This window comes from Protopterus annectens, chromosome 1.part0, assembly GCF_019279795.1.
Source record: "Protopterus annectens isolate FY-2018-M chromosome 1.part0, PAN1.0, whole genome shotgun sequence".
Taxonomy (NCBI): Eukaryota; Metazoa; Chordata; order Ceratodontiformes; family Protopteridae; genus Protopterus; species Protopterus annectens.
The window spans coordinates 407,518,418-407,542,055 of NC_056725.1; the positions used below are offsets into that span (position 1 = coordinate 407,518,418).

A 23,638-nucleotide genomic window follows, 5' to 3' on the forward strand; every position below is an offset into this window, starting at 1 on the left:
AAACTCTACAACAAGAGGAGAAAGCTACTACATGACAGAGCAAAATCCCTAAAAGGGAAGGCATCTCTGATCACTACTAGCAAAAAACTACGATCACTCATAAAATCATCCAAGGCCAACTTTGAGAGAAAAATCGCTAATGACACAAAAGACAATCATAAGGCCTTCTTTAGCTATGTTAGAAACCTGGGTGGAAACTCCCAGATATGCTCAGAATTAGTCCAAAATGATACAAAAATCACTGAACCCACAGACATTGCCAACATACTGGCAGACAGGTTCAGTGCAAATTTCTCCCCTCCCTCTTCCCCCCCAAAAGGAGAAATATCTATCCCACCAGAGTCTAGCCTCCCAAACATCTCAGATGACCAGGTGAGAGCTGCTCTCTCTAAAGCAAAAAACACAGCATCAATGGGACCGGACGGTGTCCCCGGCTGTGTGCTACACGAACTCAATGAGGAACTAAACCCACACATAAGGCTGCTGTTTAATCTTAGCCTTACTACAGGATACGTGCCAAAGAATGGTGACGGCAACTGTGGTCCCACTCCACAAAGGCGGTGCTTCTACGGACCCTGGAAATTACCACCCCATAAGCTTGATGAGCCTTGTCTGCAAAGCTATGGAGAGGATCATAATGGAACTCATAAATAAAGACATTGGGGACCTACAGACACTGGATCCTACCCAATTTGGCTTTGTCAAGGGCAGATCCTGCCTCTTGAACTTGGTCGACTTTTTCGAAACAGTCACTAAGGCCATTGATGAGGGTAAGGCAGTTCACACAGCCTACCTTGACCTAGCAAAAGCGTCGACACAATACCCCACTCGAGCATCATAGAAAAGCTCACCAGCTTAGATGTAAACCCATATGTCACAAGATGGGTTGCAAACTGGCTCAAGGACAGAACCCACAGGGTTAGAGTTGCTGGTGCCATGTCAGACTCTAAGCCAGTCACGAGCGGTGTCCCACAGGGCTCAGTCCTGGGCCCCCTCTTGTTCGGCATTTATTTTTCTGAAGTGCAGGCAAACATAGGGGGATTGTGGCTGACAAAATTTGCAGATGACTGCAAACTGGGCACCATAACTGACACTCCATCAGACACAGACATCCTCCAGAGAGGTCTCATAGAAATGGATAACATGGCCTTAAGCTAAATGCCAAAAAATGTATAGTCATACCCTTTGGGAAAAACAAGGTAACCCCTAATTACCACATAGGTGGTAATCCATTAAACACGGAAGACGTTATCAGGGACCTAGGGACCCAAGTTGACAGTAACCTCTCTTTTGACACTCACATTGCCAAAGTGGTTAGGAAGACCTTCTACATTGCCCACCTGATCATGAAGGGATTCACATCCAGATCAGTAGAGGTCATTGTACCCCTGTACTCTTCACTTATCAGACCAATGATTGAGTACAACGCCCCATTCGAATGTACCTTACCTGACACCTGCAGCAGTTGGAAAGACCCCAAAAGTTCCTCACCAAAAGGATAAAGGGGCTCAAACATATGTCATATGCTGCCCGACTGAAGAAACTCCAGCTCTATTCAGTCGCATACCGTCTGCTCAGAGGTGATCTGTGCCTGACATACAAGGCCATGTCCAACCCGGAATTAATGGACATGCTCCACCTCAAAAAATCCAAATCCACCAGAGCCACGAGAGCAAGAGACTTAAACCTCAACACGGATATAAATAGGACGTGCTGGAGGGACAGATTCATCACCCAGAGACTCCCTATACTATGGAACACAATCCCAGTCCATGTGAGGCAGAGCCCCTCACTGACTCTGTTCAAGAGAAATCTTGACGAGTGGATGGGAGATCGTAGGTTTACCCCGGGAATCATCTCTGTGTCACTGCTGGACAGAGGCACAGCAAACTAATGGGTATAGTATTCTCATCCTAAGGGGTGGTGAAAGCCACACACACTCTGGCTAGGCTTATAAATGCCCTAGGGCAGATAGCCTAGTATGAACCTATGAACCATGAACCTATGAACAAATTTCCACAGCATTGGATATTCCATGCAACACAATGAAGACAGTAATCAAAAAGTGGAGAAAATATGGGACAACAGTGACGTTGCAAAGAATTGGACATCCCTCCAAAATTAATGAAAAGACAAGAGAAAATCTGGTCAGGGAGGTTGCCAAGAGACTTACAGCAACACTGAAGGAGCTGCAGGAATTTCCGGCAAGTACTGGTTGTATACTACATGTGACAATAATCTCCCGTATTTTCCATATGTCTGGGCTATGAGTTAGGGTTACAAGATGAAAGCCTTTTCTTACACAGAAAAATATCTAGGCCCGGCTAAAATTTGCAAAACAATACATCAAGTCTCCCAAAAGCATGTGGGAAAATGTGTTATGGTCTGATGAGACCAAAGTTGAACTTTTTAACCATAATTCCAAAAGGTACGTTTGGTGCAAAAACAGCACTTCACATCACCAAAAGAACACAATCCCCATGGTGAAGCATGGTGGTGGCAGTATCATGCTTTGGAGTTGCTTTTCTTCAGCTGGAACTGGGACTTTAGTCAAGGTGGAGGGAATTATGAACAGTTCCAAATACCAGTCACTTTTGGCCCAAAACCTTCAGGCATCTGCTAGAAAGCTGAAGATGAAAAAGAAATTCACCTTTCAACATGACAAAAACCCCAAAGCATAAATCCAAATCAGCAAAAGAATGGCTTCACCAGAAGAAAATTAAAGTGTTGGAATGGCCCAGCCAGATCCCAGACCTAAATCCAATAGAAAATCTGTGGGGTGACCTGAAGAGGGCTGTGCACAAGAGATGCCCTTGCAATCTGACAGATTTGGAGTGCTTTTGTAAGGAAGAGTGGACAAATATTGCCAAGTCAAGATGTGCCATGCTGATAAGACTCCTTCCCAAGAAGACTGAATGCTGTAATTAAATCAAAAGGTGCTTCAACAAAGTATTACTTTAAGGGTGTGCACACTTATGCAACCAGCTTATTGTACATTTTTTATTTTCTTATATTTTTCCCCAAACAGATGTGTTTGTTTTTCAATTGAATTGTACAGGGTATAAATCACATTAAAGGTGGGAAAAGTTTTGAAATTATTTATTGTGGTTTCATTTTTTATATCACAAAAAGCTGGCATTTTAACAAGGGTGTGTATACTCTTTATATCCAATGTATACTAGGCTAAAACCACTGGGGCCTAGTCATGCAACCCAACCCAATTGTGTCATTATGTATCATGGGAGTTTATTAGTAGGGGGTATATCAGTTAGGAAATTTCTAGAGGTTTTATGGGGGTATGTTAATTTGGGCATTACTATCTGCCTCTGTCTATTGGAGATATGGGGGCCACACCCAGGGTGAATTTCTGATTTCCCATCCATTGGTCAAGGTTATGCTTTAATAGGTTTAGGGATGGACTTTGCTTTATATCAACAGGGAGCCTGTCCCACAGCATGGGAACCCTCTGAGACAAATATCGGCCTCTCCAATGTGTCTTACGTATGTCACAAGCAAAATTTAAATCCTTGGATCTAGTGGTTCTGATGCTGCGGATGTGCAAAAGTTCCATCAGAGCTGTATCTGAGGATTCCTTGTATACCAGACAGAGATTGCTTTTCAGTAATCTGTAAAAGGCAGACTACTGAGAAAGGGAGTATAGAGACAGAGCTTTAAAGTGATACATAGAGGACAACAATGTGTTTATACCCTGGATTTTCCTGATAAGGAGCCTTTGTGTGCATTCCAACTGTTGCATATGTCTAGTCTGGTGCATGTCAAAGGGGGCATTATACTCAATGATGAGTCTGATAGAGGGCAAGCAAAGTGGCACTATGACTTCCTTAGACCTTGACACCATGCCCTTACTTATAAACTGGGTGACACAGAATGATTTTCTTACTACCTTGGCCACATATTGGTCAAAGGCCAGATTACTGTCTACATATGTTCCCAGATCCCTGACTAACCTCTGGTTGAAAGGACGCAAAATAGCCTTAAATCAGTTTCCAAATAAAAACTTTATTCTTATTCGATGGAAAAGTGCAGCAATATATTTGGAAGTATACACCATATCATGCTTAACATAGCAATTCAAGAAAAAATATGATTTCATATTTAAATTGCATGAAGACCAGAGTAATGAAGGAATATAGTGGTTACTGTTTCAAGATCATGTATGTCTAATTTGGGCAGATATTAAAAGTTTTCTGAGGATGTGATGTTTTCCAGAGACTGTACTCCAGACAGAGTAATGTCAGACAAAGATCCGCAATATGCAAGTACAGAGTTCAAGAAATTTTAACAGCAACAAGAATTTCAACAGATAACTTCTACTACTATCAGGAAATCAACAGTTAAGTCAATAGGGCAAAGAAGTCTGTAAAAACCTTTGTGAAGAAATCAAAGAGTTCTAACAATGACAGTTACCAAGACATACACTAACTTCGCAAGAATGTAAATATTCCTTTGCAAGGACTTTTGCCAACTCAGCTAATGATGGGCTGCAGATTATAACAAGAAGAATTACACAGAATCCTTATTGCAGTCTGAGAACATGAGCTATGTTCAGGAAAGACTGAACTGATAGCAAAACACCTACTCCCATTATGGAAAGGAAACAGGGTAATGAAACAGGAAGATTCCACAGAGAAGCAGCCAAAAGTAGTTATTCTGAAACCCTATACGTAACTCAGATCATTTGTTGTTCATACTAAAGATTGAAAAAGAAAGCAGAGATACATGTTAAAAATGGATTTACTATGCATCTTGATTAATTGGGATGTAATGAAGCACAATTAAACATCTAAAAACTAGGGATGTTGCACTCAAAAAAGTGATACTCCCAAGGTCACTGTGTGTGTGTGTGTGTGTGTGTGTGTGTGTGTGTGTGTGTGTGTGTGTGTGTGTGTGTGTGCGCGTGTGCGTGTGTGTGTGCGTGTGTGCGTGTGCGCGTGTGTGCGTGTGTGTGCGTGTGTGTGTGTGTGCACGCGCGTATGTATGTACATGATGTTGCATAAACTTGGAGAAAACAAAGCAAGCATGCTCTCCTCTCTTCTTCAGTTATAATGCTGATTAAACCAACTTTGAAATCTTCCTGTTACGAAATCCTCAACAAACAAAACAAAAAAACACACTCTCCAAAGGTAAGAATATAGCATCCATGGAACCAGATGACATCCCGGGCTGTGTACTACATGAACTACAATATGAACTGACACCTCACCTAAGTGTCATGTTTAATCAGAGCCTCACCTCAGGTTTCGCGCCCAATGAGTGGCGCAGAGCTACAGTTATCCCACTCCACAAGAGGGGATCCACCTTGGATCCCAGAAACTACCATCCCATCAGTCTGACGAGCCTTATCTGCAAGGCCATGGAACGTATTATCATGGAACTTATAAACAAAGACATTGGCAACCATCAAACACTGAACCTCACCCAGTTTGGGTTCGTGAAGGGCCGATCTTGTCTCCTGAACCTGACTGACTTCTTCGAATCAGTCTCCAGAGCCATGGACAAGGGTAAGGTGGTTCACACAGCCTATCTAGACCTTGCCAAGGCCTTTGATTCCATCCCCCACTCTGGAATCATAGATAAACTTACTAAGCTCAGCATTAATCCCTACGTCACCCAATGGGTTGCTAACTGGCTTACTGATAGAACCCACACTGTAAAAGTAGCCAACTCCAAATCCACCTCCAGACAAGTGACAAGTGGAGTACCTCAGGGTTCAGTCCTGGGACTACTCTTGTTTGGCATCTACTTCTCTGAAGTACAGGCCAACACTAAGGGACTCTGGCTAACAAAGTTTGCAGATGACTGCAAACTGGGAGCCATTATTGAATCCCCAAATGATGTGGATACTCTACAAAAGGGCCTTACAGAAACAGATGCTTGGTGCCAGAGCCATGCCATGGGCTCAAGCTCAATGCCAAGAAATGTATAGTTATCCCCTTTGGGAAAAAACATGTACCCGTGAATTACCATATAGGTGGCAGTACACTAAACACCGAAAGTGTGATAAGAGACTTAGGGACACAGGTGGACAGTGGTCTCACCTTTGATAACCACATCGCCACAACAGTCAGGAAAATCCTTCTATGTGGCACACCTCATCACTAAGGGCTTTTCATCAAGAAAAAAGGAGGTCATTGTCCCACTGTACTCATCCCTCATTAGATCTATTATAGAATACAACGCCCCGTTTGGTATGTACCTCTCAAGACATCTGCAACAACTGGAAAGGACGCAGAAATACCTCACTAAAAAAATCACAGGCCTAATGCAGATGCCCTACGCTGACTACCTTAAAAAACTCCAGCTATACTCTGTCGCATATTGTCTAGTCAGAGGTGATCTCTGCTTAACATACAAGGCCATGTCAAACTCAGAGCTGTTGGACATGCTACACTTAAAGAAATCCCAATCCCTCAGAGCCACACGCTCCAGGGATCTAAACCTTGTCATCACAATAAACAAAACTTGCTGGAGAGATAGGTTCCTTACCCAGAGACTCCCTAGACTCTGGAATAGATTGCCCATACATGTCAAGCAGAGTGCCTCTTTGGCCCTCTTCAAAAGGAACCTTGACGACTGCATGGGAGAAAGGAAATTCACCCCGGGGATCATGTCAGTCGCCCTGCTAGACAGGGGTCTAGGGAAGTAAATAGTGTGGGAAGAAATAGCCAGGGAATTGTTATGGCTAGGCTTGTATAGGCCCTAGGGCTGATAGACTAGTACCAACCTATGAACCTATAATCAGTTACCTAAGCATCAATAAATAATAGATTCCCCATTAAAACCAAGTATGTCTTACTATATTTGTTTTCAGGATGCTTCGGAAGTATCTGCACAGAGATGTGCAAAAAGGAGTCCCTCAAGGCATTTCCAGCAGAAAGTGGTCAGTGTTCATCCAAGTCCAAAGCATTCTAAAATACAGTTGATGTTTTACCTCAAGTACTTCCTACTACAGTGCTACTGATGTGGTCCATGGACAGGTGCCATGCTCCAAACTGTTTTGTGCCCATCCTCTGGCCGCATCCTCAGGCCATTTCTCTATTTCATATTATGCTGCTGAAAATGCAGTATTTCTGCAGCAGTTTGTTACTTAAACAGATAAAATATAACTGGGTCACAGAGCTCCTTAGCCATAATTCTGGTGCCAGATGGGACAGCTGATTGTTTAACTGCACTGACCACTGTAAGGCGAGTGTAATTAACTAATCAAATTGCAGGCTTTCACTTCCTTTCCCTGGGCTGGCTGGTGCATGAAGCAAGTGTTTTTTTTTTTTTTTTTTTTATATCATAAATGGTGGATTTACTAGGGGTGTTAAGGGTATTAAAACTGTGACTTTTTTCTGGCAAATTGTTAAGGACTGCAGTTGCTAAATAATGACAGGCATTTCTGTTTCACACTTCATATCCTTCAAAAATACAATGTAAGCTCGCTATTGTTGCAACTTTCCAATTGCAGGCAGATTCTTAAACTAAACGTTTGGGAGGGCAGAGGGGTTTTGCAGTGGGATGCCCTGTATGGTTCTGACAATGGTGAGCTAAAATATGATTTTGGGACATTATTTAGGCATTTATTTGCCCACGGTAGTGGTGCTGTAGCGTTGTTGCCTCACAGCAAGACGTCCCATTCGATTCTCAGCTAGAGCGTCTTCTGTGTGGAGGCATGCGTGAATGGGCGTGCCTTCGTTGAAGGTTGTGCATCAGGGCTGGTACCTCTGCACGTAAAAATCCACTACCAAATAGTAGCGGACCGGAGTTCCGCTGTGGCGACCCCTAACCGGGATAAGCCGAAAGACACAACAACAACAACAATTTAGGCATTTATTTGATTGTAAACATACGGTTATACAAGTGGTTGCAACTGTGGTGTGTGTGTGTATTTGTGCAGGGGGCATTGCTCTCAAAAGTCTCTGATCTTGTCTCATGTTCTGGTGTGTTCCTCACAAGATTTGTGATTTTTTTGCCAAACTGTTAAGCTTTGTAGTCACTAACTAATGGCATGGGAGTGTCATACTTTATCTCATTTAGATAATACTTGCAGATAAAACGTGTTATTCTAGCAACATTCTATGTATACAAGAACAATATTTAAAATTAGTCTTTATAGATTCGTTTGAGAGTAGGGGAGGAGACATAATGTGTACATATATGACAGTAACAACTTAAAATATACAATTGTGATCACTTTTTCTTTTATTTTAATCCCAATCTATCACCAGAATACACCACATGGAGGGACTAAACTTCTGAATAGAAAGGCAAGTACTTCCAGTTATGCGTCTTTGTATCCTTGCAAGCATCTGTCACTTTCGTTTATTGGGAAATACTATTTCTGTCCGCTTTGAGCAATAAATCTTGGACACAACTTATTTCTTCCTTGAAAGAAAATAATACTGGATTTCTTTCCTTATTCAACATTGTTGTCAAAGGCATCACTGAATCAAAAGGCTGGAAAAATTCTCTACAATGCACCTTATCTACAACCCCAATGCATATACTGAGTGCCAACATAGGTACTGACTGCATCATAACAATGAAACAGATAAAATAAGCAATTGCAGAACAAATAATTACATAACAAACATTTACTATGAAAGCAAAAAATGCATAATATGGTTTTCTGTTCATACCTTCTCTCACATTTTGTTCACTTTGTCCTACATACATGTTGATGAGTTCTGGTCCCTTCACACTATATATTAAAAAAAGAAACAAAATAAGCAATCATTTTATGTTACTTATTACATACACTGATCAAGAAAAAAGTCCAGATCTTAAACCACATGTTATGTAAATAAATGAAAGTTTTCATGTGTACCATTAAAAAAAGGCTCAATTCCAAAAGACTTGCTCTTGGTGTGAGTGACCAGTTACACTGAGAGCAGGTGTTTTGGAATCTGGTTCCAAGTATAAGACACTTGCACAGACAGCAAATCTTTCAGAATCAGGGGAGATTTACACAAAGAGCAACTCTTTTGGAATCTGGCTCATTGACATTTTATTGTATTTATTTATTTATTTTACATTTGGAAGACATGGAAGAGCTAAAAGCAAATACACACAAATGCAAACTTCAGAGTTTTGAGTATTGATGAAGAATTTACCAGACAAAAGACACTTTCCCAAACAATGTGCTAAAGATAGCAAGCTCCCACCATATGCAAAATGTTCTCATTGAAAAAATACAACTGATGCTTTTTCTATTCCAAAACAGAGTCAAAATTAGTTAACAATGTCTCTACTGTGCCCTCTTCAATCTAACCCCATTAAAAAGGTTAAGTTTCATGTTTCCATATATACAAGCGTACAACTCAACATCACTTCATGTTCTACTTCATATGCACACTAACATACCTGGGTATAATTTCCTGCAAGTGGACTGATATTTTAAAACTGCATGACTGTAGTTTACTCAGAGTAGCTTTTAGTGCAAATGTCTAATATTGGAATTACTCAAATATGCATTAATCTACTGCTGCTCACAAACATGTAGTGTGATATACTCTCTTATAACTTTCATTGCTGTTGTATTTAATTTTTCTGCATCATCCTTAAAGTGAGGCAACTATCTCAGCTAAGTGGCCAACAACTCTTACTCAAATACACACAATAAAAGCCCACACCGTGCCTGATATTTTCTTTCACTGCTTTCTGCATTCACTGCTTCAACAGATTTCATAGCTTTTGGCTTTATATATCTTTTCTAAAGAAGCTTGTACCTGGCCAGTCACACTTTCACGTCAGGAAAAAAATACACAGAGTCTTCTCCCTACTGATAGGCTGTCTTTGCATTTATTTTTTTTTCTTTTAATGGTTTTCTTTTTTATTCTGATGCAGGCTAGTTTCACATATTACTCACAGTCTGCCTCTTTCTGTCTCTCTGCTCTTTTAATGTGTGTGCATATGTCTATTTTAAACAATTTGTAGAAACACTGATGCAAATTACATTGATTTCTGCATGTCAAAACTCAATCCAAAAGAAAAAAAAAATCAAAACTGAACAGATTGCAAAAAAAAAAAAAAAAAACACAGAAGAAAGTTTATTTTTTGCAGTTAAAAGAAATACAGATATAATTTGACTGAATATTAGTACAGTTAATGCAATATGTACAGTTAGGCGTAGGTATAGTGACAAAGTTACAGTTAGCACGCATGAATAACAATGGACAGGAAGCATCCCTGTATCACCTTACTCATGTGTGCTAACACTAGCCCCTACCACTGCCTTTAATCTCAACTCTACATATTATCTTACCAGAACCCTTTTCCTCAACAGTACCGCTACACACAATATTCAAACACACACAGAAAACAATAAAAATATCACCTTAACTTGCCTTTCCTCTCCTCTAACCATAACCTGCAAACTCTTGAAATGGTTGCACACACACACATTCTAAAACCTTCAAGCACATACACACCATTAAACCTACTCCAGTACCTAGCCCTTATTCTAACCATAACCTGCAAACACTCATTACTACACCCAATGGTGGTAAAACAAAACAAAAAAAAAAACATCTTCAAGAACAGCTCGCACAGCATATAAACAGTTCTCATTCAACTCATTCAACCCATGAAATCTCCTACAATCAACAAGTAGGGAGTTTGACAAAAAGATAAAGCAATATAATTTGCTAACAAAGTGTGCATCTAACAGTGTATACTGCAACTATCTCACTCTCTCTCTATCTCACTGTATGTATGTATGTGTGTGTGTATAAGAATAAAACAAGCACAGTCAGCTGGGTAAAGTGCCTCTATGATAAAAATTTGTAAAATCCAAAGAAACTCGAGGCAACACCATCTAAAGCGAAGGAGACTTTTATTATATATACCACAGACAGATAAAAACGTAGGGAGCGCTTTTGCGTTACTAAGAACGCTTCTTCAGACTTAATGATTTTAACAGAGACGCCAGTTTAAATACATCAAGTTAATACAATAAATTACTATCTGACCAATCACATCTCTAAATCCATTTAAAAATCAGCAACTTAATACATCCATTACTTTGGCTAAATTAAACAGTCCATTTGCAATTTTCATTAGCAACTTTCTTAAGCATATATATAAAAATATAATATATACATCAATTCTTCATAAAATGTTCTTGTATTTAAGAACATCTCTATCATATAGATGGGTGCATACTGGAAATGTTCCCATTGACAAATAATGAAAAGAACAAAATAATAATCTCAGAGTGTCACTAGATAGCAGTATAACATCATATTCAGAATTACATAATATATATGTATATATATATATATATATATATATATATATATATATGTATATATATATAAGAATCTAAAATCTATATAGTATTTAAATGATTGAATAAATAACCATATATTATGTTGGTTAACAGCAATATGAAGAAGTTATTTAAAAAAAACACATTATTACATGTTAATAGGTTGACTATTCCCTACACTAGTAATAACAAAATACAAAAGATGGTGAAAAAGCACTGGAATATATTGACTGTTGATGAAAAATTCTAGGAATAGTAGGAACTACACCGAGATATTCCTATAAGAATACTAAGTCTCTGAAAAGACTATTGTGTTACGATAAGAACAAGACAAATAGGGTACAATCAGAAAGAAATGGAACATTTGCATGTAGAAACTGTAATCAATGTCCTTACATGGCAAATGAGAATGCCTTTAGACATCCAGACACAGGTAATATTTATACATTTCATCATTATGCTGATTGTAAATCACATGATTTAATATACTTAGCGAAATGCCAGAAATGCACTTTCTTTTACATAAGTAAGACGAATAGGACTTTACGTGAAAGGGTCAGAGAACACTTGTATGCTATCCATAAAGAAGACGATCTAAATGTGTTAGCTAAGCATGCAATTAATAATTATCTGACCCATAAGTTCCTCTTCCTAGCCATTGAGATGATTAGTAAAAATATTAGATTAGGGAATATTAGAAACCATACAGAAAAAGAAGAAAATAAATGGATTCTGAAGTTGCAAGCAGTTAAAGGACGTGGTCTCAATGAAAAAGTTTATTTGAAACCATTCCTGGCAAATAGGCTATTCATTCATTAAGTTTGCAATTTATTTTTACATGCCGTATAGGGAGATTACTATAGTTTTTTATATATCACTAATATGAATTTTGGTTTTCAACTAGTTGAATGTGTATCTACAGTTATATATTAGGTTTACCACGCTGTATCTTCTTGGTTATAGAGACAGCTTTACTTATGCACACATATTTTATATACATTTAATATTTTTTTTTGCTTTCAGTAGTACATTAAAACTGCTATAAATATAATATGCATTATGTAGTAACTTGCTTTGTGCATTAACCACAGATTTATGCACATTAATATACACATGACATTAATAATATCAGCTCTTGAATACTGGCTTTTGTAACATCAGCTTATACTGCCATCTAGGGATGTTTCTTAGAATGTTTATGTTTTTATATACAAGTTTTTGGCTTTTTAGATAATATTTTTAATGGGGCATTTAAACTATGCGTTTTTTAAAATAACTTCTTCATATTGCTGTTAACCAACATAATACACAGTTATTTATTCAATCAGTAGCGTTGTAACCTCACAGCAAGAGGTTCTCCCGTTCGATTCTCTGCTTGGTTTGGGAGTACCTTCTGTGTGGAGTCTGCATATCCTCCCCACGGTTGGGTAGCGTTCGAAAGATGGGCGTGCCTTCGTTGAAGGTTGGGCGTCGAGCTGGCACCTCGGCGTTTCTTAAAAATCTACTGCCAATCATTAGCGGACCAGAGTTCCGCTGTGGTGACCCCTTACCAAGAAAAAGCCAAAAGACAAACAACAACTATAAATACTATATAAGTTTTAGATACTTATTTATATTATGTAATTCTGAATATGATATTATACTGCCATCTAGTGACACACTGAGATTTTTATTTTATTCTTTTCACTGTGTGTCAATGGGAACATTTTGCATATACATGTTGCACCCACCTATATGATAGAGATGTTCTTAACTACTAGAACATTTTATGAAGAACAGACGTATGTTATGGTACTTACGTGTTATCGCAATCAGATTTTTCACGGCAATAGCGGCTGCTGTCCAATCCTGAAATGTGTTCGTAAATGGTGTGGAAATGTGGTTTTGTGTGTTTTCTTTACCATTATGTCTTCTTTTCTGGACTGTCATCAATTAAATGTCAGAAAAAGACTGTTGCTGTTTAGGTATGCTTGTTTATATCTTGGGTTACTTAACTGCATTACAATAGAACATGAGCATGCCTTATATAGTACACTGAGAAACATAATAGTCACGGTCGCAGAAGAGTTAATTTTTGAAAGAACGATGGCAGTTGTCAATTTTGTTCATTCACTTCTTGTCTGTCTCTCTCGGGTTAAACAACACTGGACATGAAATTGTATTTCGGGGTATGCAAACCCCATGACTATTAGTCTGTGACTGTTTCTAATCTTCATAACTCCAAGGACAATGTCAACAGTGGTTGCTGTGCGATCCTGAAACATATTCGTTCACTTTAGTGTTCAGTGTAAACTTGGTGAAAATGTATGCTGTGCATTGTCTGTCTAGCCGCATTTTCAGATGACAGTATTACTCTGTCAATTAAATTTACACTTTTATGGAAAAAATGGCAATGTCATAGTAAGAATACTAAGAATTAGTACTTTACACACCCCTTTTACCATTAACATCAATATTTTCTGACCAGCATAACGAATTAGGGCACACTAGAAATCTGGTTCCAATAACACGTAAGTACCTATATATTACATTTTTATATATGTATGCTTAAGAAAGTTGCTAATGAAAATTGCAAATGGGCTTTTTAACTTAGCCAAAGTAATGAATGTATCAAGTAGCTGATTTTTAAATGGATTTAGAGATGTTATTGGTCAGGTAGCAATTTATTTTATTAACTTGATGTATTTAAACTGGAGTCTCTTTGCTAGAATCATTAAGAATGAAGAAGCGCTGATACTAACGCAAAAGCTCTCACTATGTTTTTATCTGCCTGTGGTATATGTAATAAAGGTTTCCTTTGCTTTGGATGGTGTTGCCTCGAGTTTCATTGATATATGTATCTGTATTTTATATACATGTATGTATGTATATATATATATATATATATATATATATATATTCATAGATATATATGTATATATACACACACACACATATATACATACATACATACACACACACACGCATGTATACTGAAGTTAAATGAAACTTCAGCAGATTGACAATTGAAATACTGATTAGAAAAAAAATCAACAGTCCAATGTGTATGCTCAGATACATCATCTCGGAGAATGCAAATTAAAAACAATGTTGTTTGCATGGGGGGAAAGTCCTCCTGTTAATTAAATATTGTTTGCATGGGGGGAAAGTCCTCCTGTTAATTAAATATAACAACTTCAAGATCGTACAATACTGGGAAAGGCCATTTTCCCCAAACTTGGTATTATTATCAATCTCACAAAAAGTTGTGCAGATTTCTTTTTGACTAAATGCAACAGGCAGGAAAGCTGTCAACTAATTTAAGGGTTAATATATATAAAAACACTTATCTGACCAGTTAAAACTTCCCATTATTGAACATATAGGCATGTGTTGTGATGCACATAGCATGAAAAGATTGTGCATTTCAGTAGTAAAGTACACTTGTGCAAGTCCTACTCACCTGTAAGAGCACATGTTCGTAAAACACTCTGCCTTACTAGCATTTGGGTAGCAGTGCCCTGCTACTGCCTTCTGGCAGTCAACTAAATCAGAGTCTTTTCCGCTGCCTGTCTTTTGGTGTGACGGCCAATCACATGTCAGTACAAGAAATGACTTACAAACTCACAGACAGGACACATTTGGTTGTCTAGGGTCCAGCAGGAAGAGAAGATGGAAACAATGTTTGCAAACACCTCCTGTTCCAATATCAAAAAGCCACACAGACACAGACACACAACAATTAAGGGTGCATAGCACAAAACCAAACTATGTTCACTCAAATAGGGGGACAGTGGGTAGGTACTGCCATTAAGGCAGTGTGTTGTATGAACATCTGCTGTTACAGGTTAAGTAGGACTTTGCGTAACTGTACTATGTTCAACAGACTGCCTTACTGGCATTCTGGTAGATCCCAAAACCTTTCCCAACCTGGGAAGAGGAAGGATAACGATTCTGGAGAATGGTCTTAGCCAAACGATCTTTGGATCTAGAAAAGACATCCAGCTTGTAGTGCTTCGTAAAGATATGGTCAGAAGGCCATGTTTGCTGCCTACAGAATACTTAAATTCCGCTCCTTTCCAATATGCCACTGAAGAGGCAAAGGCCCTGGTGGAATGTGCCTTTACCATGCTTGGATTTGCCTTGCCATGGTGAGTGTAATAAAATACAATACCAGAGGACAATCATCATGCAATGGTTTGCTTAGTGAAGGGTTGTCCCCTCTTTGCCCTGGCATAGGATATAAAAAGCCTTTCAGCACTACTTACGAGTTTTGTTTTATCATGGTGGTACCTGAAATGCTGGTGCACATCCAAGGTATAAAGTATCCTCACTCCCTTATACTTCAGTTCTGGTAAGACCACAGAGAGGTTAACTGACTGTCAGATAGCTTTCAGCATGAAAGAGGGGTCAGTGCATGAAACAACCCTATCCCTGTAGGAAATCAGGTAAGGTTGTCCCACTATGACAGCCTGAAGCTCACAGACTCACCTTGCAGACATCAGAGCAATAAGAAAAAACAGTTTTCCATGTTAAGAGCTTCAGATTATTCTGAGAAGTAGATTCAAAAGCTGGTAAGGCCAATCTTTCCCACGAGGGAGGAATTTGCTTGTGAGGGGGGTGTCTTCTGCAAAACTCCTTTAATGAACAGTTTTACCAAAAGGAAATACGAAAGAGAGGGATGCACAGGCAGACAAGCAGTGATGGCTACTAAATGCACCTTAATGGATGCATACAATAAGGCATCCTGAAGTAGCTCACTCAAATACTTCAAGACCAGAGGGATATTAACCTCAAGGGACCCTCTGTTCCTGCTTAGACTCCAGTTAGAAAATCTCATCCATTTATAAACATAAGATTTTATAGAAGCAGGTTTTCTGGCCTTTTATACACTTGCAGCATATCCTCATGAAACAAGTATGTAAACATTGTCAAAACTGAATCATCCAAGCTGTCAGCTATAGTTGCTCCAAACTGGGGTGCAGAGGGTCACCAGAATGAACTTTGGCATTTCTCTCTCAATCTTCAGAAGTACCTTGTAAATCTGTGAAAAGGGTGGAAATGCATAAAGGAACATTCCCAGCCAAGGGAACGAAAATGCATCTGTCCTCCAAGCATGGCTGCAAGGATGTCTGGAATAGAATTTCTCAGCTGTCTGTTTTGAAATGAGGTAAACAGATCTATTTGAGGCATTCCCCACATCTGGACTAGATCTCTGAACACCACCACCTTGAGTTGCCTGCCATGTGAGTCCGCCCAGGATCTGCTTAGTCTGTCTGCCATATTTTGCTCTGACAGGATGTAGGATACCTGAAGAGTCAGATAATTCTGTAAAGCCAGTTCCCATGCCATCACTGCCAACTGGCAGAGAGGATATGAGCCTGCACCCCCCCCCCCCAATCTTGTTTGCTGATATACAAATCACTGTGTTGTTGTCTGTAACCACAAGAAGAGGAACTGGAGTTCATAGGTAGTGAAGGACTTTCAAGGCGTGAATCACCACCAATACTTCCTTGATTTTTATGTGCTTCAGTGCATCCTTGGCACTCCAAGTGGACTGCACTTGACTCCATTAACACTATTCAAGCAGTGAGAGAAAAAAGGCAGTAGGAGAAAATAAAATACTCAAAAGACTTTCTTATCTGAGTTCCAGAGTAAGGAGTAGTCTTCCAAGAGATCCTTCTGTTACTATTGCACTAGAAAACTGAAAGGGTTCTGTCTGTGGGTTTGTAAGTCAGTCTCTGTACTGCCAAGTGATTGTCCATCACCCACAAACAGGAAGTGGGAGGGACAATGAGCTTTAGTAGACTGCCTGAAGTGGGTAGCAGGGCACTACTACTTGAATGTCAGTACATATGTTGAACATATTAGGCTTACTGATAACCAACAACCTCAAAATCATAAGTGCTGCTCTTATGTTCATTCATCTACCCTCCCATTCTCACTGTTTTCTCTCTCTCTCTGACCCTACTTAGTGTGTCTCACTAGGGCTTCTTAGAACTAACATAACACATCTCATGGCCAGGCTGGTCACTATTAGCATCCTAAAGTCAGTTGAAGGGATCCATGGACTGACTCTGCCTTGTAAACTATATAACATCACATTCCAAGGGTATACTTTCATGTGTGGTTTGCCTAATAGGCTACTTAGCATTAACAGACTATACAAGCATAACATTACTCTCAATGACTGGAAAATACTTATGTCATTTCCTGGCATATTTAAAACAAATCAACTGGTAACACCCCTATTTTTTAGTAAATATGGATACGTATCCAAGTGATAACTTAGTTTTTGGTTCATACAATTTAGTCTTGAAGCATTAAATTAACAGCAATTTCTCCACTAAAACTACTAACATCTCTAGACTAGATAATGTCTTAAATCAGTAGAGACTGCACATGTTAAAATCTATCTACAGACACATTTTCTAATTTTTTTTTGTATTATTCATACCAGGTTTTAACCACAATTAAAAAAATGTGCATCATTTGTCATCTTACTGGTCTAACTGTAATGAAAGTCTAGCTGTGAAAGATACACACTTGATTCTTGGGTGAAACACACTCCCAGGCTAAAATTTCTTTCTTTAGATATGGAAATAGTGCACAATGTCTGTTTGTCCATGTAGGCCTTCAAAAATTCACCTGTGCGATGAGTTAGCAGTATTCGGGCCCCTCAGTCTGGGGCCAGGTCTTCCTCACTTCATACCTCCCAAAACACTATTCTTCGTTTTACAGTTTTCACTGTCTACCAATTTTTATGACCACACCCCCAAAATTATGATAGAACAGGCATTGGCATTGATTTACATATTACAGCAAAGCATTCTGAATAATAAAAAAACAAATTTCTTTATAACAGCAAGCATCTATATTATAATCGCCACATGTTAATTTTCAATGTAGGGTGCTTCACCTGAGAGATACAGCTGATGACTTTGTCTTACAAGAATATATAGACTCCTGTTGCTGAAATTAGCATGGAAACATAGCACATTAGATATTGGTTCAGGTAGTGAAGAAGTGTGAGTTAGTTCTTTCATGATGTCACGGTGGGAGTTTTCAGCTTCAAAAAAAATTTCAAGGTACCATTCTTGTCAATAAAATTAAATGCAAAGTAACGTTTTCTTATCAAAAAATGTATAACTTGGCACTGTAGACAGTAAGGGGGTGACATCCATCTCTAATGGTTTGTTATTTAGACTTGTTATGGAAAATGCACAGTGCACTTTAAGCATGCATTACCTAACAGTTAAAATACAAGCACTGCATCTGGAAGCGTTAAGTTTTCGTTACGCATCTGGCTGTATCTTTGCTCAGAATCAATTATGTAATCTGCCACAGAAACTGTCACTGATAATCCTAGACTGAGCCTCATAAATCGTCTTCTTCCTGTCTCAGGAACAAACCAGCAAGTTTAGCTGCTAAATCGGATACATCTTCATGTACTAAAATACTCTACAGAAATTTCCAATGCTTATGCCCCTACTTCTTCCATTAAGTGATCATGAGAATGACCTAGAAAGGCATGTGTTTATTTTTCTAGTATAGAAAACAGAGACCAAATCATAATCACATTTCTTCAACATTCATGGAGCTTATTTTAATCAAACATTGGAAAGACTCTACAGTAGGAAACCATCTCCTATCAATGGAAAGAGCAAATAAATTAGTTAAGTTTTCAAGATACATGGAGATTGTTCATCCTCTGGATGAGGCACTAAACTGAGGTCCCATTTGCTTGAGTTGGTGGCATCTCAGGTGGATGTAAAAGAACCAAAGGCAGCAATTGAAAAGAATGGGGGAAGTTCCTCTCTGCCCTGGACAAATTTCCCCTAGCAGTATAAATACTACTTCAGGTCTACTATGAAAACAGGACACTAGGCGAGTGGGACTAATCTGGTCAACAAAGGATAAATCATTTTTTTTGACATTTGTTGACCGGTTTGTCCAACTGGGCATGAGCCCATTTTCAGCAGAGGCCTGGGGAGAAAAGCTTTATACAGAACATTTATCAAAGCAGAAATCACAGTTAGGTACAGAAGAATCAAATACAGGACAATCTGTAATACAGAGGCAGCTGTAGGTACCAAATATAATTTCAAATACAGTACAGTAATAAATAAATCATGAGGCAATGTAGTGTATGATACAAGAAGTCAAACAGAGGTTACTATAGTTACACATACATCTCATAATATCGTACAAAATACAATTCAACAAGTTCAGGGGCAGAGAATTATTTACCAGATGAGAAGATGAAGGCAGTATGTAGGGAAAAAAGGAAGGCCAGGAGTATAGTAAATTGTGTTATGGTAAAGTAGTAGGGTAGTAGAAAGTGGATGAGCTATTAAATTAAAAGGCTGAGAATAGTAAGGGAGCAGACAGTAACAGTTAGGTTGGACTCTGGCAGCAGCAGGTCCTTGAGTTCAATAAATTGTCTTTTACGGCTTTCTGAAGTTGAGTACTGGATGCAGTTCTAATGCTGAGAGGAAGTTTGTTCCAAGATGAGGCAACAGAATAGCTATATAGATATTGGCCAATTGTTCTTTTGGGCTTATAGATTTCCAGGAAAGAAAGTTCGGAGCTCTAGAGTGCACAGTTGGGAATGTATAGGGAGATGAGATGGCAGGGCAGGAGGTAGGCTTGTAGAAGATGGAATGAGTGAGGTGCACTTAAGCTAGAAGAAGCTGATGAGAGAATAGATATAAATATTCTTTTGACAACTCAAACTGCACAAACAAATGAAAAACACACATGCTGCTTATAGTGTAAACAAAAGAAAAATATTATATACTCACTGTCAGAAAGAAATTTTTTTTTTTTTTTTGCTAGAAACCAACAAACTGTTGTAAAACTGTCACAGAAATATCACACACACAAGGGGATACTGCAGTAAAATTCCCAAACAAAGGAAGCAACTGCAGACTTAGTAGTTACCAGTTTATGACAGCTTTTCTGTTATTCACTGATGACAAAAAATTGCATTATCACACAGCTTGACTCATGACTGCAAGCTACATTTATTTTACATTTGTTTACCAGGATAATCCGACTGGACCAGGTCCATTTACAGTGGAGGCCCGGGCAGAAAAGCTCCAGAAACAGATTAGTAGAGAATCAAAAAATACGAGGCAGTCTTAGTTAAATAATACAATACAAACAAATACATAAGTGAAATTGTCGACAATATATTTAAAAGGAAAAAATCAAAAACTCAGGGTATACTTTCATAGTTCTAATATTGTAGTATGATTACAGTAAGTGATTTAGGAAGGAATGTGTCTGATAGAGAGCTGTGAGATTTATGCAATGCATGGACATAACCATGTACTCATGAAATGGGCTTTCAGTGCATTTTTGAACTGTGTGGTAGAAGAGGCAGATGTCAGGGAAGGGGGAGGTTATTCCATGTTCTAGCTATGGTGTGGGAGAAGAGTGCTTTCACTGCAGAGCTGTTGGCCCTAGAGATGCAGAGGAGAAATCTAAAAGTGGAGCGGAGAGGTCGATGTGGCTATATAGTAAGTGAGCAGTTGATTTAGTGATGGGGTCCTATCAGGATGTTTCAGAATATTAAAGGCAATGACTGAGTAGTTTGGAGAAGTTCTATCCATTGAAAGTCCCTTAGAGCTTGACACTGATGGGTTCTGAAGGTGGAGTTGCTACCAAATGTGGGCAATTTTATCATAACATGCTTCAAGCTTATTAAGTTCAAGTTTTCTGATCTGGGTAAGAATTGCAGCTGCACACATTAATGTGGACAATTGGTGAGTTTGGGCTAGGGTCACCCATACCTGATCTGTGAAGAAATGTGTGTGTCTATATAGCATTCCATTTTCTTTATGTACCTTTTTGATGGTTTGAGAAATATGGACGTCAAAGAGGACATTGTTGTCAATCCTTACACCAAGGAGTTTTGTATGGGCAGGAGGAGAAATGATAGTACCATTATTGGAAGAGAAAGAAAAGGACAGAGGAGTATATTTTGATTTGTTGAGGGTAAAAAGAAGCAGTTTAGTTTTGTTAGGGTTTAGGATGAGTTGGATATTAGTAAGCCACCATTCAACAGAGCTAAAGGATTATTGAGTAAGTTGTTGTAGAGTAGCGAGAGTTGGAGCTGAGCAGATTATACTTGAATCGTCTGCATACTATATCAGTGTGGCATGTTGGGCAGAGGTATGTAGATCATTAGTGAAGATAGAAAAAAAAAGTGGGCCCAAAATTGAGCCTTGTGCTACACCTATTTTAGTTGGAAGTAATGGGGATAGTACACCTTGCCACTGGACAGACTGCTGCCTGTCAGATAGATAGTTCTTGAACCAGGCAATAGTAGATGAGGCAAAGGATAGGGAGGCTGAGTATCAAGTAGTATGAGGTGTGAGACCGTATCAAAGGCTTTTAAAAGATCTAAGAATATAGCAGATGCAAAATTGTTATTTCTATGTTGGTTATCCAGATTAGTAAAGGAGAGGAGAGCAGATGTTGTGCTGTGGTGTAGCCGAAATCCATGCTGTGTGGTGGAGAGGAGATTGTGTTTGTTCAGGTATTGCATGACTTGGGAGTGTATACATTTCTCAAGTGTCTTAGATAAGGGGGATAGAATGGCAATGGGACAATAATTTGAGAAGTCATAAGAATTACCTCCTTTGTGTAGTGGAATAATATATGAAAGTTTCCACAGTTGGGGGACACAGGATTTATGTATGTAGCAGGTAATAAGGACAAAGACAGAGTAAAGGATTCAGCTGCTATTTTTAGGAAGCTATCAGGAAGACTATTGGCTGCAAGTGTGGTAGGTTTCAGGTTTTTGGAGGAGATTTTTGATTGTGGTGGTAGGAACTGGAGAGAGAGAATAAAGGAGGGGATGTAATCTGGACATCTGGCTAGGATATGTGCATGGATGTTTTTGGATAATTGGGTTGATAATGTCAGGATGGATTCTGTAAAATGATTAAATTGAGAGGCTATGTTGTCGTCGTTATTGGTGGAGTTAGGAGCTGGCATGGTAGTTTTGCCTGGTTTCAATAGGGAATTGATAGCTTGCCAAAACTTTTGTGGTTGTTTTGAGTATTTACTTTGGATACTGAGGAAGTAGTTCTGTTTATCAAGTTTGGTTAGCTTCTTAGCCTGGTTTCGAAGTTGTTGGTAGTTTTGTTTGGTAAGGGAAGTTTTATTCCTCTTCCACTAGGGCCCTTTTTTCCTGCTTAGCCATGGTGCAAAGTTAGCTTTTGTCTTGATTTTCCTGATGAGTGCAACTATATTAAGAATATTGGTGAAGGTACTGTTGAAGTATTTGACCACCTGGACTAATCCTGGAGTTCTTAGTGGTTCCCAGTTACATTGTTTTAGAATGTTGTTGAGGTCATGTGGGTTTAGGTTATGGTCATTTCTGATTAGTTTATATACTATAGGCTTGGGTATGTTGGATTGTTTGCATAGGAGGAATGTGGGGAGATGGACACTTAGTCTGGTAACTGTTTTGGGCAACTGACTAGTGTCCACACCAGAATGGATTCTTTCTGGGATTTTTTTTGTCTACTTTAGTGGGTTATTGTGTAAGTTGGGAAAAGCTGAACAGATTAATGTGGTTAGTGGGGTTGTTACAGTTACAGGCTAACCAGTCCGTATTTAGGTCCCCTAGTAAAATAGTTGCTTGAGGAAGATTATCTGTAGCCCATTGGAAGATTTCCTCAATTATGGGAGCGATATTTCCTGGAGGGATATAACAGGCAAGGATGTTGATTTTTTTTGTTGTTGTTTAGGTTTATGACTGAGCCTAAGGTTTTGGCATTATGAAAATTAATTAAAATGAAATTTAGGTAGTTGGATTTGTAGAGGCTGGATATTGAGAACGTTTTTAAAGAGAATTGTGACCCCACCTCCCTTTCTACATTCTCTACCCAGTCTTAGGACATTATAACTTGGAGGGAGGATTTCTTCATTTTGGGTGCTGGGTTTTAGCCATGCCTCTGTAATGGTCAATATGTCACAGGAGTAGTGGGTTATAAATGCATGTAGGCCTGGAAGCTTATTTGACACACTCCTGTTGACACACTCCTGGTATTGATGTCAAGTATCAGTAGGTCATATGCTTGTTTGGTTGATAGTAGGGTATTGAGTGGTCCTGGATTTGGGTGAGTATCTCCTGAGGTAAGTAGCTTCTTTATGATTAGTAGTATGTATTTATGTGGGTCATATCTATGTTGGATTTCAATTATGTTTTTCTAGTGTAAACGTTTGTGTGTAGGTCTTGTGTATGTGTAGTATTGTGTTGTCATTAAATATAGTTGGACGGATAGTAAAGTCTGTGTGTTTTTGTAAGTGAGGATATGTGTGTGGTATGGAATTAATAGTTATCTAGTGGTGCTTTACCGTGAATGG

At 38.8% G+C, this 23,638-nt stretch overlaps 1 protein-coding gene across 1 annotated transcript in view; it reads right to left on the minus strand.

Annotated features, from left to right (window-relative positions):
* PEX6 (peroxisomal biogenesis factor 6) overlaps nucleotides 1–23,638 on the minus strand; it is a 737,640-nt gene that overhangs the window by 216,569 nt on the left and 497,433 nt on the right. Inside the window, exon 12 of the mRNA XM_044060276.1 lies at nucleotides 8,646–8,707. Within this exon, the coding sequence (XP_043916211.1) occupies nucleotides 8,646–8,707 (62 nt within the window). The remainder of the gene's footprint in view (nucleotides 1–8,645; nucleotides 8,708–23,638) is intronic.